Source organism: Malus domestica, chromosome 16, assembly GCF_042453785.1.
Source record: "Malus domestica chromosome 16, GDT2T_hap1".
Classification (NCBI taxonomy): domain Eukaryota; kingdom Viridiplantae; phylum Streptophyta; class Magnoliopsida; order Rosales; family Rosaceae; genus Malus; species Malus domestica.
In genome coordinates, this window is record NC_091676.1 from 34881617 (window position 1) to 34898024 (window position 16408).

Consider the following 16408-nt stretch of genomic DNA (forward strand, 5'->3'; position numbering starts at 1 on the left):
TAGAATTTTTGAAATTATTTTTGGCTCCACATACGCCACATCTAAATGCTTATACTACATGGCCCATCAGCATCACGTAATTCGCTGCTTGGTCCAACAGTGGTAAAGAATTTCTCCAAACCAAACGAGATGAGTAGATGTGAGAAGGGAGGATGGATATGGCAGGAACTTTTGAAGGTGGTAGATTTCGGATTTCTGTACTTCTGGAAAGATCACAAGTTCTACCGATCGATGTATCTTTCTTTAAACAATATAGGGTCACCGTGCTAAAAAGTAAATCTAAATGCGCTTTCGATCGGTAAACCTTGTTAGCATTTGTCCGACATCAGATTTCGTTAACTATGATTGTTAAGCTGTTTCTTAGTTCTTAACCTAGCTTGATTCAGTTCAGCTAATTATGTTCTTCCCTAAACAACATTAGAAATCAAGTAGTTGAATACACGGGCGCACTTAAATTTCATATATTTTTTTGGAATCAAACATCGCTTTATAAATAACACACAAGTAATATGTTGATACTTATAGCCAACTTCATGTCGTATTTGATCAGTTTTAGCAGGTACAGTGGTGTAAAAAGGGTTTCAATAAATTAGCTGAACATATATAATAGCTAAATAAGGAAATTTTCTTTTGAAGGTAGCTAGATAAGGAAATTAGGTCCCTATACAACCTTTAGCTTAACAAAAATGCTTGATTGAGTGACCATATCAATGTACATGGGAGACAGCAAAATCACACTAGTGTATTAAGTGTATATTCGATCTGCATGTGCTTCAACCACCTTGTGCTCAGCAGAGACGCGCTATAAAAGCCTCTCCATTCCTATATATACCTGCCCACTCTTCTCTTGCAATGTACTCCATTGTTGTGCATTTAACTGCATTATTCTAATGACCACTCAAAATGGTCATACTTTTGTTTTCTTTGTATTATTGGTTATGGAGATATGTTCTGCAGCTAGAACACTCCTAAATTATGAGGGGCCTGTCCATCTGCCTGTTGTAGGCTATGGCGCAGGCCATGGCATTGGGGGCAATGCTGGATCAGGGTATGGCAGCGCTAGTGCTAGAGGTTATGGTGGCGGAGGAGGTGCAGGAAGTGGTGTTGGTTATGGAGCTGTAGGAGAGCATGGTGCTGCTGGACATGGAGGTGGTAGTGGTGGTGGAGAAGGTGGTGGTTTTGCCTATGGAGGTGCTAGTGGACAAGGTGGCGGCGGCGGTGGAGGAAGTGGTGGTGGAGGAGCTCATGGTGCTGGGGGCACAGGAGGATATGGAAGTGGGGGTGGTGAAGGAGGTCGGTTTGGCTACGGTGCTGGTGGAGAACATGCTGCTGGTGGTGGAGGAGGAGGTACCGGTGGTGGCGGAGGGTCCGGATTTTCCGGAGGGCATGGTAGTGGCTATGGAGGAGGAGAAGGTGGTGGTGCTAGTGGGGGTTATGGTGCTGGTGGAGAACATAATGGAGGATATGGAGGTGGCAATGGGCATGGTGGTGGTGCTGGAGGAGGTTATGCTGTTGGAGGAGCAAGTGGAAGAGGATATGGGAGCGGTGGAGGAGCTGGGGCTGGAGTTGGTGGTGGTAGCTATGCAGGTGGTGGTGGTGGAGGTTTGGGTGGCGGCAGCGGCTACGGTGGAGTGCACGGAGGTGCATATGGAGGAGGTGGTGGGGTTGGTGAAGGTAGTGGTCATGGTGGTTATGTTCCTTGAAATTACCTTCACTTATTTGTCACTAAAGATATGCCTCGTCTTACCTTATTAAATTATGAGCATTAATAGTAGTAAATGGGAAAACAAAATAAGAAAAACATAATGGTAAGTGGATATTTACAAATTTGAGTGTATTACGAATCCCAGTTGTACGCTACCAAAGGTTGTATCTACTATCTATTCATGATTAATATGGATTCTTGATGATTGTTCTTCTAAATATATTAAAACACGTTTTCCTTTTAAGATTGGCAACTTTAATGAAAAGTTTCGGTACTGCTCACTTTAACAAAAAACCACATTTTTACACTAAAAACTCAATCATGGTACTATTCACTTTACCCTTTATTTTGTCCTTATCGTTAAAACTCAAAGTTTTCAAACCATTTTCATTAGTTTTCCATTTAAGATTAGCATTGCTGAGATAAATTCATTAGATTCAAATAATGGTCAACTTAAAGGTAGAAGATAAGTCAGTCAGTGAATAAATTTATACTTTTAAATTTTCACAAAATTTAATTTGTAAGTGAAAAGTTATGGTTCGAATCTCGTTCATAACGAGTTCTACACCAATTTAGTATAAATCTTTTTTACAAAGTAGTGTGATATTCATTTCTTATAACTACTACATGATTCCTTCAACCTTGAATTTTTTTTTTCAATTTACCATACTTAATGTGACAATCCGTCCCTAATTTTAAGTTTTATAAATTTTAAAATAGTGATTTTACGAAAATGCCCTTAAAGGCGAGAATGTTTGACTTTCGTTGACCATTCGAAGTCACAATTAATGTTTCCGAATAGATCTTGAAGCTACGAACGCATAGGCGAAAACCGTTTGCGAGTCCAGATTATAACAGTATAGTTACGAACGTTTGAAATTGTTTACTCAAATTTTAGTTTATAAACTAATTAAACTCCCACCATGTGGGAATTGTAACCAATCAATTAAAGGGGGAAGAACCAATCAGAAAATAGAGGGAGAGAGAGAGAGAGAGAGCCAATCAAGAGAAGAGAGAGATTGTACCCCTCTTCTTCCCGTTTACCCATTCCTGCGACCTCCCATTTTTGGTCGCTGATTCTAGCCGACTCCGGTGGAATTTTTCGACGCCATCACCACCATCATGAAGCTCTCACTCCCCTCTACAAAACCCAACCAAGAACCACCTTGGTTAACCTTTGTACGTGGTGGTGCGAAGCCACAAAACCCAATGAAAACCAATGGTGCTCCTACCACCCTTTTTATTTTTTCGGTGAATCGGTAAAGTGATGGTTGACACCACCACTTGGGTTTTGTAGCCCATCATCCCAGAAGTAAATCCCGACCAGCCTTGACCCCGTTGGATCACCGTAGGTGATGAATCGACGCCGTGAAGCTTTAGACACCCGCCGGGTTTATCGGCGAAATTAACCCTCTTTTGTCCACTTTTGGACTTCATGGCAGGTATAAAACATGTTCTTCTTGTTAAGCTCTATCGTCCTGTAAATTTTGGTAGAATTTGGAGTTAGTCGAAAAAGTTGGCTTCCGTTCGCCGGAAACCACTGCGTGTGACGATGCGTGGGTCGAGACCTAACCTGCCCATCCTAGGTTAATTTGGATGCTTGATTCCATATTTGACACATGAGTGATGGAATTCCATTGTTTGAGTATAATTTCGTTGAGGTCCGCCACTCGAATATTATAGCAATCGACAATCTGACCGTTGGATTGTCACAAAACTTTAATACATTATAGTACGTAATATTTAAGGACCATAGGAACTTACGGATCATGAATCAGACATATGTAATATTTAGTATGATGTTTCAGAAGCATAATTGTTCTAGGTGTTCTATCGATAAGAATTCTGAGACGTGATTTGATAATTGTTCTAGGTGCCGATCGTTCGTGACGCCTCGATATTCGTGCTAAGGAGTTGTAGCGCAGACCTCAAGTGAGTGGGTCTTTTTCTTTTTATAGTGTGTGTGTATATATATATATATATATATGATTGATAGTTTCCACAAATGCTTTTGAATTGATTCATGCACTTCATGCCATGATTAAATTATGTTATGAGAAATGTTGCACTGTTGTGAAATACCAAGATGATCCTACGGGATGCGTAGGTAAGTTCAGGTAAGTTTATTATGTTGATTGGAATTATTACATCATTATGGCATGCTCATATTCATATAGTTCTCTCATATTCATACTGTTGTGAAATACCTAGTCCTGTATACAAGTCACATTAGGTGACTCCAACTCGTGTGTTAGCATAGATGGATGAGCAATAGGTGTAGTCGTACATGTCACATTAGGTGACTCTGACTACATGCTAATATAGATTGTTGAGCACATGATTTTATTCATATTGCTGTTGAGATATTTTATTGTGGCATATTTTTGGATTTATTGTCAACATGCATTTGATTTCATACTTATACTTAGTATGATTTTCAGAAAACTATACTTGTTTTACGGCGAGGGGTTACAATGTTTTCAGAAAAGTTTTTGTAAAACTTTATTTTCAGGCCCACTCAACCTTGTTTTTCACCCTTCCAGGTTTTAGTAGCTGAGCTTTCTTATCGACGAGGATTCTTGGCAAATCTCAGTGTAGGTGGCTACCTCTGAGGGTATAATCCTTAATCTATCTTAGTGTACTTTACTTATACTCTGACATCGCGTGTGAAATGGGTTCATTCCCACTCACAGCGCACTCTTGTATTTAGGCACTTTTAGTTTTAAATTTATTCACATTTTCCACATCACTACACTTTACGGCATCGTCACCTTCCAGGTGTCAACCAACACAGCTCGATTCGGAGTCCTAATGGACATTCCGGGTCGAGGTGTGTCACTTAAAATCTAGTGAGTTACTTCACTTCAATTTAACATATTATACACATACTCACATATTTTTCAAAAATATTTTCTTATTCTGTACACTTCTCAATGATTCATTCAATTACACATTTTATAAATTAAACTCCAATGAACAATACACATACACGTTTAATCACATTACTTTTGTTGGAGGGTATGCCCTAAAAACAATCAAAGGCTTGATAACTCTTTAAGTGATACAATGATTAATCCATAATTTAATCATATGGGAAAGACCACTAAAACTGTTGGACCATCCATGGTCTCAACTTAGTGGATCCTTGGGTAAACATTAAATTCTCACCTCGTTTGCATACATAGGAATGCGATTATACGGATAATCCTTTCCTGAAATGAAGTAGCTTAAAGGGTTAAGTTAATGAGACCCTCTCTTAATTACATGTTTGTCCTAAAACCTATTACAGATCGTTTGGGGTCAGGAAGATTGATACACACTATGTTTACATATAAAAGATATATGCATGGCTAGTCTCAAGAGCCATTAGCGGAAACCAGTAGACAAGTGTGTAGATCCTCAATAGGTATTGAATTCACTGAATGCAATTACTAAGAGTTTTTGCATGGAGTCCTATTAATATGTCAAGCAAGTCAACTCTTGAGTTGTGACAGATGCAAAAATTAATCCTTTGATATGTTAATCTAGTGATTTATATAACCCTTTTGAGCTTTTAAGCCACTATAGATTGACAGAATCCAAATATTGTTAGGGCCAAATATTGTAATTATTATTCTTCTTCTTATTTTTATTCAGTTAAAGAAAAGAAAAGAAAAGGGGTGAAAAAGCTGTGATTTGCTATAAATTAAAAAAAAAAAAAGTGTTTTTGTTAGAAGTATGCCCTTAAAGCTACTTATTTGATGTAATAGCTTTTGAAGTACTTATTTTTGTTGAACTCTTATTTAGTTTAATGAAAGGGCATTGTTTATTGTTAATCACTATTAAATGTATTATGTGTTTAAGCAATAACAGAATCCAAGGAATATAATCAACCTAAAAGTGAAGTAATCTTAGTAAGTTAGATCAATTAAACCTTTCTCTTATGTTCATTCCTAAAACGTTCATAGCCAAGTCAATCGGGTATTGACAGTCCACTAAGGCTAGTATGTGTTATGTCGACTCAATTGAGAGTATGACTTGTCTCAAGTCATTAGTGTTAGACACTAAGACAAACACATAAGTGCTCAAAAGGTTGTTGAGTACACTGAACCACGATAAAAAGGTCCTTTCAAATAAATTTTCTTAATCATAAGCTAATATAATTAGAAAATCGCAACATGTCTGATGCAATTCTTCCCTACAATAGAATATCAGTAGAATTATTGATATTAAGAATAAGAGTGAGCGGAAGCATGAAATCCCAGAAACTCATAAAAAAACATATTTAATCATAGAAGAACTTGAGAGGATCCATGTATACATAGAAAACATGAGCCGAAGCAAGAACAAAAACCTCACAAACTCATAACAAAATTCCGTATTAAACCGTAGAAAAAATTGTATTGGAAAACAGTTATAAACCATACCCAATTTATTACTCATGACGGCGAGTGATTCTCACTGAAAATTGCGGAGAGGGTAAAGACCCAAACAGCATAATCAAAATTTATTATTTATTTATTTTACATGTACAAAACAGCTTCTTTTTTTTTTATAAAGAAAAACTAATGAAAAGTATTATTTAAATGGGATTTGAAAACAAGGAAACCCTAAACAATGTAGAGCAGCAACAACAATGCACCCAAGCCAATCTTGATATTAATCATATATAAAAATAATTAAATCAAACCATTTAGATGCAAATTGTATCAAGCAATATATATGGTTTTCTGAAACCAAAACCTAGTTCTACAATTTTGACTATGCATAATTCAGGTGAAAAATAAGAACCTGCAAAATGGGATTATCTCATTATCGATTTCCTAAGTCCAGAGAGAGTACATTTACACAGACATAATGTGATGAAAGGCACGACCCTAGTATTCCACTCCAATGTATTTTATTTTTCCGTCATTTAGCAGCTTTTAAAGTTAGTACTCCATTTGAATGGGGCTCTAAGCTTGTTGTGTGGCTTTGATGCCACATGTAAGACTGTTGACCTTAAAAGCTACCTAGCCTACGTGGCGCGCCGGCCGAGTAATTAATAAGCTAACTATGTCTTTTGGTTGATCCAGGGTGTGCCAACTCGTCGGTCGAGTTCGGCCGGTGAGTAAAATATGTTGATGTGGCATTGGGCGCACTACTGACTTCTTGATCTCGCGACTGTGGCTGAGGAAGGAACTGTCTTGGCCTTCGAGTTCTACATCCTGAAGACAAGGCTGCTAGTTCTGCGAAGTTCAATATCAAATTTAGCTTTCAGTGTGCCGAATGTAGTAACCTGGTAACACATCACTTCACCGAGAAAGCTAATGAGATGACCTCTACCAACAAGGACTCAGAAATCCTTGTTGATCGAGACTTGGATAAATAACCAATCGGTCTCGAAGCAGTGTTGTTTATCCAAACTAAAGGTGTTCCTCAGTCAGCTGATTCTACAACTTTATTGTTGTTTATTCAAATTGAAGATGTTGTCAATTGCCTCCATAGTGCTGTTTATCCAAACTGAAAATGTGTTGGCGAAAAAAAGAAAATAAAAATCTCAAGGTGTTTGAGAGATTTGTGCAAGGCAGTTGTGTGTTGAATTGGAGAGCTTTGAATGATGGAGTCCCCTCTCTATTTATAGTAATGATCTCCTCCATGACCAAGATAGAATTCCTCTTGGATTAGAATTCCTCAACCCAATCTCATCAGGTCTCGACCAATTCTAACCCCTATAGGACTCTGAACCAAACTCTTTAATCACCCAGATTCATCCCTTGATTCTCGGCATTTTTTTGACTCAAAGCATCCTTAATTTTCGAGAATCCTTATTGTACTGGGATTTACCTAACCCATATCCAAATAAAATCATCTTCTGATAGGATTCGACCGAACTCCACTAGGCTCAGTCCATGATAGAATATTCCTATTATTTCTTTTTGGATCGAGAATAACTCTAGGCTCGGCCCAAAGAGTTATTTCGGGCCAAAAAATTGCCCTCTAGTTTCTGAGGTCTTCGCCTTACAGTAACTGGCTAAACTTCGGCCTTGAAGAAGCAATCCATTATCAACCGAGAAATAAACCCTCGGCCTACACTTTGTGGTCGATCAAAACATCTTTACAAAAATGAATATTCTATATCCACTCAAATGCATTTATCATGCACAATCTCCTATTACATGCTAGTTCTTGATAATCGCAATTGTTTGACATGCAACATCTTCTTGTCACGACTGCCTGGATTCGGCAACACACATGCCTCACGCCTGAGGCACATAGACGTCGAAACATCTCTTCATAATGATCATGCCTTAAAGTTCGATGTCACACACAATCGTGCAACCTCAATTAGCGTGTTTTTCGGTCCTTTCGCCTGGATTTTAAATATTTTGTAATGATTACAAAATATTTGGGCAAGATTTACCCCTCAACTTTCAAATTTGAAATCGTCGATCTTCTTCTTCAATTGCCTATAAATATCATTTTTGGCCTCATTCCAACTTTACGTTTCCAAAATTATGAAAACTCTTGCCATTTTGCTTTTGAGCTTTTGAAACCCACACAAAAACCTCGAAAATTTTGGTTTAATGGCTGCCAATAACTTCATCACCAAGCTCACCGAGGAATGCGATAAGTCTCGTGATTTCATGAACCACAATGCTATCAAACCACTACGCTTTAAAGGAGACGTAGTTGCCACTCACTAGATCCTAGGTCCCATATTCAAAGACGAGGTTCCAGAAATCATCACTAAGATGTTGAAGGCCCATTACTTAAGTCCTCTCACCCATGGACATGATTGGTCGAAATGGGAGTCAGCCAAACCACAAGGAGCATGGCCCTCGACCCTTGTGGCTTGGGCTGCTTGGGTTAGCCGATTATAGCCTCACTTCGACAGTGCCCGGAAATCACTTGGCATCTTCGATGCTATCAAGCTCTCGATCATCGAAATTAACATGCATCAAGAACTCCTGATAGATGCTCTGAACTTCTAGTGCTCAGCTACCAACATTATGGTACTTCCTCTCGGCCCCATCGGACCAACCGTCCTTAATATAACTGCCATCCTTGGCACATCTCCATCTGGTCTGGTATCAATTTAACTTAGACCTAAAAACGGTCTTGAATAGCGCACTGTCAAGGTTTTGAAGAAAAACACTCAAGATGAAATGCCCAGAGATGAAGTGAACAAGCTGCATAAAAATTTCTTTAATTACAGCACGTTTATCAATAATTTCACCGACCAAGAAAAAAAAGGCCTCAAGAAAGCAGAACACGAAGCTTTCTTGTTTAACTGGTACAATAAGCACATATTTTGTACTAAGTCAAACAAATGCCTTACTGAGAATATGCCATTGTCTGAGGCCTTGGCCAGTGGTCATTGCCTGGCCCATAGTCCTGCCATCCTCAAGCATTGTCTCGCTGAGGCCATTGTCGGGAAAATCGACCTATACCAAAACGGCATGTAAGTCTACTTCACCAATCTGAGGCTAGAGAGTTTCAATTTTGATTCCTCTAAAGTAAAGGGCCTACAACTAGCCTCACGCCCTACCCTAGCTTATTCGGCCAAAGAAATTTTCTAATTCTTCTTCAGCCTCAACGACCTCACCAATGACGAATTCTTAATCTGTTGTCAAAGAGACTACCATTCATCCCTCAGACTTCCCACATCTACATGGGAGGAAACAGAAGACATCGATCTTTAATAGAACTGGGGATTGTTCGTGCTAGCCTGCGACCTCTCATTTGGTTGCGACGCTCAATGGGCCAATTGGGAGGTCAACCATCCCCACTTCGTGGCTCAACAACTCGACTATCTCCAGGGTTTCCTAGTACCTTTGCTTATTTCTCGCTCTCTTGTGACCCAAGAATGAATCCATGGTTCCTCTGAGAAGGAGTATGAAGACACGGAATAGGAGTTTCAGAAGCAGTGTAAAAAATTCTACCTTCGGCCAAATGTTTCTGAGGCTCACGACATCAGTACCTTCCCTGACTAGTGGGATATCTACACTAAGGATTTTTTTGGAGTGGCAGTTGAAGAGATTACAAATAAAATTCTTGGCAATCGATTGAAGAAAACCCCCGCTCCAAAATCCAAAGAGACAGCCCAAGGTACTCTTGATTTCTACTGTCTTGCTCATATATGTGTATCTAAACAAACGTCTCTGAATTAACACTTCATCAGTTTTTCCAGCTGGTCGCTTAATAAAATAGGCCGAAGTGGTTGTGATGGTTGTGACCAAGAGAAAACTCGCCCTTCCACAAAAAAAAAAATTGTCACTATCGTGGCCGTTTTTCCTCTGACAACCTCGACATTTTCAACCCTCATAGATGCTGTCACCGAGAATACCACTACCGCCTCGACCATTTTTCGCAAGGTGGCTTTGACCTTGCCTAGGCCAGTAGACATTGCTGCTGGGTCAATAGCAACAGTCAAACGGTCGTATCATTTGACCAAGGAAACTGGCGTCATAGCGCAACCCTCAAAGTGAGTGAAGAGAATGGCTAGGAAATGAGAACATGAGATTATCATCATCTTGAGCCAAGACACAGAACCATTATTCCTAAAATCACTCATCCCCATGTGGTAGAGGTATCCATGGGAATGCTACCAGACTTTCAGGCCTCAACTACTGATCAACCCGCCACTGCACGACTAACGGCACAATCGACATACTTGGTTGATCAGTTGCAAAACTCGATGGTCGAGAAACCTATAGTAGTTCATGTGATTGATCCCCAACCTGACACAATCGTTATTAGCGTAGGGTCTAGCACCGTTCCTGTCGAAGTAGTGGTTGAGTCGGCCGTAACAGCTCTTTTATCAAATCCAAAGACCACAACTATGCTATTTATCTTGGATGAAGAGGTATGAGAACATCCCAACATCCATCATTTACATCTTAGTTGACTTTACTAAATCTTCTTCATTATTAGGATGATGACGACGAGGCGAGTCCTCTGGTAAGACTTTTTCAACCGAGTAAGCAACCGAGTGTGACTTCCCTACCTTCAAACAAAGGCAAGGCTGTTGCATCTTCTATGCCCAATCCAAATCAAGATGATGTCCATCCGCTCGTCAAAGAGATCGGTGACAACACTCTTGAGGCGGTTATTGAGGGTCCAGTAATTGACCCAGTATTTCCTGCCAAACCAGAAACCATGATATAAACTTCGATTCATCCTCAGGACCAAGACCTTGGCATCCTTACACAGGATGTCACTTCGGCTTTAGTAAGTCTCTTTCTTCTATTTTGTTTAACTTTTGTCTTCGAACGCTGAACCAAAATAAAAACGTTAACTGTTAGGGGCCCAGTCCTTCATTTTATTAAAAAATCTATGCGCCAAAGAGTCTTGTCTATATTAGATGGCCGCCTCAGTGGCCATCAAACATAGACAACCTTCACCAACCATATGAATTGAAGAGTTATCTTAAACACTGGGCTCAACCATTAAGTTTTCTGGGTTTAACCAACAACCCAGAAGATATGGCCGAAGTCGCTTATTTAGATTTTGTTCATCTAACCCTTCTTCTTGTGCAGCGTATGTGAGATCCTAACCAAGCTTCGAGAGACTTTGTCCTTCTCAACTCTGTAAGCCCTTCAAAGCAAAGGTCTCAACTCTGTGGGGGAATGCTTGAACAACCTTGCAGTTGATGGTCTAGTGAGTAACAAAAGTGTCATTCACCTGACGTTTGTTTTGAAGAGAACTCGGCTATACTTTGATATTTTTGAGAAGGCTCTTCAAGCCGATAAATACCTGAAGGCTGAAACGGCCGCTCAAGAAGCTATCCTACCATAGCTCGAGGTGATGAAAATAAAGAAAGAGAAGATGGCCGACCTCGATCATCAGATTGTTGAACTTCAATCCCAAAGGTCTGTTATTGCCTCTGAGCTTGAGAGGGATTTTGAGGCAAATAAACCTCGGCTGGCAGAATATACGGCTTGCGTAAAATGAATACAAACGCTAAAAGCTGACAAGATGACTCGGCAGGCTGAGATTACTATAGGTGAGGTGAAATGGCTAAAGCTAAAAGCTACACTTAAAGCTTTCCTCCCTTCGACCCCATATGTCCTATTCATGGTGCCGACTTATGAACCAGTTGACTTTGTATGCATCCATTTTTAAGAAAATTAATGAAATATTTCCTTACTCTTGCATCTCCCAAGTAATTGGATAATACTTCTTTAAGAATTTCCCATTGATTGGCAACCTATGTATCAAACCAATTTGATCCTTGAGATGGTATGCCTTATTGCCGAGAACTTTGTAAACGATGACTAGTCCTTCCCAATTTGGCGACCATTTTCCAAATCTGGGATCCTTGATCCATAGTGGTTACACGATCTGCTAAACTAAATCACTTTCGTCAAATGTCTTCTGCTTAACTTGTTGATTATAAGCTCGCTTGATAATCTTTTTCTGCACTGCTAGTAGGTTATACGCATCGAGGCAAGCTTCCTCCAAATCTTCCAAATCTTGCCTAATTGCTTGACTATATTCGGCACTGAACAAACTACTTTGTTCGATAATTCGTAATGAGTTTATGCTTAGCTCGATCGGTAACATTGCATCGTGTCTATAAGTTAACGTGTATGGAGTCATCCCTGTTGTTGATCGAAGCGAAGTTCAATATGCCCATAATGCTTCATTTAACTTTCAATGCCACATATCGAGCCTTTCTTTCACCATTTTTTTGAGAATACTGATCAAAACTTTATTACTTGCCACGGCCTGCCCATTTGATTGTGGGTAATATGGCGTGGACAGTTCGAGCCTAATTTTCAAACCTGCCGTATACTATTTAAACCTATCAGCCATAAAAATATTGCCATTATCTATGATAATCATCTCTGGCACGCCAAATTTTGTCACAATGTTTTCCTTTACGATTTGCAAAATTCTTTGGACATTAACTTGGCGTACGATCTTGCTTCCACCCACTTGGTGAAGTAATCAGTCACTACAAGTATCCACGCATGTTTTGCCGATCAAGACGACATGCATGGTTTTGCCAATTACATCCATGGCCCATCCTCTAAACTACCATGGTTTGGTGACCGAATTAAGTAGTTTGGCTAGGACTTTCTAGATAGACCCATGGATTTGACATTGTAAACAACTCCGTGCATATTCTATGCAATCTTTTATAATATTCGGCCAAAAATATCCATATCGGCGGAGTAACCAACGCATTTTGCGGCCGGATTGATGGGCATCGCATATTCCTTCATGCACATCTGTAATAGCTTAGGCAGCCTCCTCGGGGTCAAGACACAATAGCAACAAACTGTTCTCACCCTTTCGATACAACTTATGCTGATATACAATATAATTTGTACTGTGTAACCTTGTCTTATAATCATGCTTGCCACTGGGATCATCAAGGTATCGTATAATTGATCTTTTCCAATCATCTGGCAACATCTCGACCGCACATATGTTTATAGTAACAAGGTCAAAGACATAACCTATGTCCAGATTACGTTGTCCTGTTTGAGAGCTTATTGATTAACCAAGGCCGGGTATGAACGCTAATTTACTAGTACGACCTGACCTACCTCGTCGCCCAAGAGTTGTGCGTAGCCAACTCATCTGAGTCAGTATTTTGATAGCGAGAGATGTTTGAACGTGATGCCTACAAATGATTTGGCTAAATAACTGGCAACCATATGATAAGGCGCCAGAGTACAACTCATGCAACAGAAAGTCCCATTAAGCTGGTTAATCACAAATTCTGAATCGCTGAGGACGAGTACACGGACGACCTTCAGGTCGTGAAGAATTTTAAGGTCGATGACGAGGGCTTTGTATTCGGCCTGATTGTTCGTTCAATCGAAACCTAGCTTAAAAGAAAAATACCATTTGTAGTGATCGAGTGATTGGATGACAATGCCAACCCTGGCCGAGATTGCTATACTTGACCCATCAAAATACATCATCCAAAAATTGTCGCATGTTATGACCATGCCGATTTCAATGTCTTTGCCCCTAAATCTATATGGTGAAGGATGTTGGGTAAAGAAATCGGCCAGAGCCTATCTTTTGACAACTTTTTTAAGTACATACTGTAAACTAAATTCAGATAAAGCCATTGTCCATTTTCCAATTCGGCCCTTGACTATTGGTCAAGTAAGCATATGTTGGATAACATATGTTTAGGCAATGACTTCAGTGACTGAAGGGAGCATGTAATGCCTAAGTTTAGATGCAGTGAAGAACAAAAACAAAGTTTCACGACGGCCAAATAATTTATCTCAACCGAGTTAAGGTTTCGACTAAGATAAAAGATGGCATGTTCCTATGCGGTGTCATTATCTTGCACTAAAAGACAACCAATGGATTATTCAACAGCCAAGATATACAACTTGAGAGGTTTGCCGCGCCAAGGTGGCATGAGAATAGGAGGATTAGTGAGAGAGACCTTGATTTGTGTAAAATCATCCCAATGTTCTTCTTGCCACTCGAATCGGTCAGAATCCTTGAGCTTTAGAAGCATGAAGAAAGCCTTCATCTTTCTCACCGAGTTAGAAATAAAACGATGAAGGAAATTGATTTTACCGAGCAAGGATTGTAATTGCTTCTTGGTTGTTAGGGGTGGCGTATCGATGATCGCGCGAGCCTTGTTCTAATCCACCTCGATGCCTCAATGGTGTACGAGGAAACCAAGAAATTCCTTGTAGATATGCCAAGGGCACATTTAGCAAGGTTCATTTTAAGGTTATGTTGGCGTATATGAAAAAACGTGCGTCGAAGGTCATCCAAATGTGTTCAGCAGCATTTTGACTTTACCAAAATCATCAATATATACTTCAACAATTGTACCAATCAGGTAATAAAAAATGGTGTTCATGGCACGCTAATATGTGGCACCAGCGTTCTTAAGTCCAAATGGCATAACGACTATTCATAGGTCACAAGCGCCCCGGGGAATCGAAAAGCGATTTTGTGGACATCGCCCTTGGCAATGAAAATTTGATTGTAATTCGCATAGCCGTCCATGAAAGATAGAATCTCATGGTTTGTTGCGGTGTCAATTAACAAATTTGAAATTGACATAGTATATTCGTCTTTGGGTGTTGCCAAATTCAGATTACGAAAATCAATGTAAATACGTAAAACACCACTTTTCTTTAAGACTGAGACGATATTCGCCAACCATTCGACATATCAAGCTGTCGGAATAAAGTTGACCTTTAAAAGTCAAATAATTTCGTCTTTTATGCCAAGCTGAACTTCGGTAGAGAATTATCGGGGAGGTTGGTGGAAAGGTTTACAGCCAATTTTAATACGCAATTCATGTTCAACCAATGTTCGATTAAGGCCAGGCATCTCATGGTAGCTTCAAGTGAAACAATCTTTAAATTCCTCAAGTAATTTACAAACTCGACCTTCATGGGTTAAGGCAATAAATCACTAATAAATCAAGGATAAGGTTCAGTGGTTGTTCCAACATTTATTTCTTCCAAATGGTCTTTGACTTTAAGCCAATTATCTTCGAGCTCAGCTGGTGCAACTCGAACTTAATCTAGGGACAAGACTGGGTCGTGATCTTCTTCTACGAGAAACTCTACTAAGTTCACGCCAAAATTCAACTGTTTGGAAATGGTATACCAATGGGCCAGCAGTCATTCCATAATAGATAAAATCACGACCCTGCGTCTATCCTGTTATGTTGTATCAATCATTAGGATTATCAACTAGATCGGCTAACCCAAGCCTCGTCGAGTCCTGCTGAACAGTCTCGGTGCCAACCTTGATAATTTTTTGGACAAAGATCTGGGTCGGCCGTTCTTCTTCGTTGAAACCTTGTAGGGTGATGTAGCCGACCTGGTTATCGTAATAGCAGGCTTAAATCATGTTAGCCTCGAACAGATGATTATCAACCGAATGAACTACGACCTATTTACCGTCTTAAAAGATAAGGACTTGATATAACGATGAAGGATGCAATCAGTCTGGTAGATCTAATCACAACCGAGCAATGCATTGTACTCAGTCTTCGAATCAATTACGAAAAACGCGGTCATATGATTTCGACCTGTGATATTTACTTCCAGATGAAGCATTCCTTTAGTCTGAGACTTGTCGCCTACAAAGCTGCTTATGGTCACAACTGATGGGATGAGCTCATCTTTGGAGTGTCACAATGTCTTCATAATGGAAATCGGCATAATGTTGACCGTTGCTCCACAGTCGATGAAAACTTTAGATATTCGATAGCCTTCAATATAAATCATTACACATAACGGCTTCAAGTAGTGAAGGTTATCGACCGAAGAATGGGGGAAAAGTTCAGCCAAAGCTACTCTAAGCTTGTCTTCCTTGCTAATCGGCTCAGCTTCTTCAATGGTTATGAAATCGATTTGTGTGGACTATTCGGCAACCACATCGCCATCTAAAAAACTTGCTTGGGATGTGGTTGGCTGGAATTATGCAGGTAAGACATGGACCATTCTAATTTCCATGTTGTCGATGACTGAAAGGCTCATTGGGTCACGACCTTCATCATCTGGATCATTTGGCAAGATGTCTTGCTCTTTGGTAGCACTAACAGGGCCATCTTCGACCACAGGTAAAACACGTTCATATGGTGCATCTGGCGTGACCGTTTCATCTTCGAGTTCAACGACTGGCTCCATTGGCATTGGGACTTGATCCTGTGCTTGCAAAGCCTTACGATTTTGCTCTTGATATGCGATGCCATACGTTCCTTTTCGTCGATCATGAGTCCGAATAATGATA

At 39.9% G+C, this 16408-nt stretch overlaps 1 protein-coding gene across 1 annotated transcript; it reads left to right on the forward strand.

Annotated features, from left to right (window-relative positions):
• The first annotated feature begins 938 nt into the window (after positions 1-938).
• LOC114821917 (glycine-rich cell wall structural protein 1.8-like) lies at positions 939-1703 on the forward strand. Its single transcript, XM_029095359.2, has one exon. The coding sequence runs from the start codon at positions 939-941 to the stop codon at positions 1701-1703; it is 765 nt and encodes a 254-aa protein (XP_028951192.2).
• The last annotated feature ends 14705 nt before the right edge of the window (positions 1704-16408 follow it).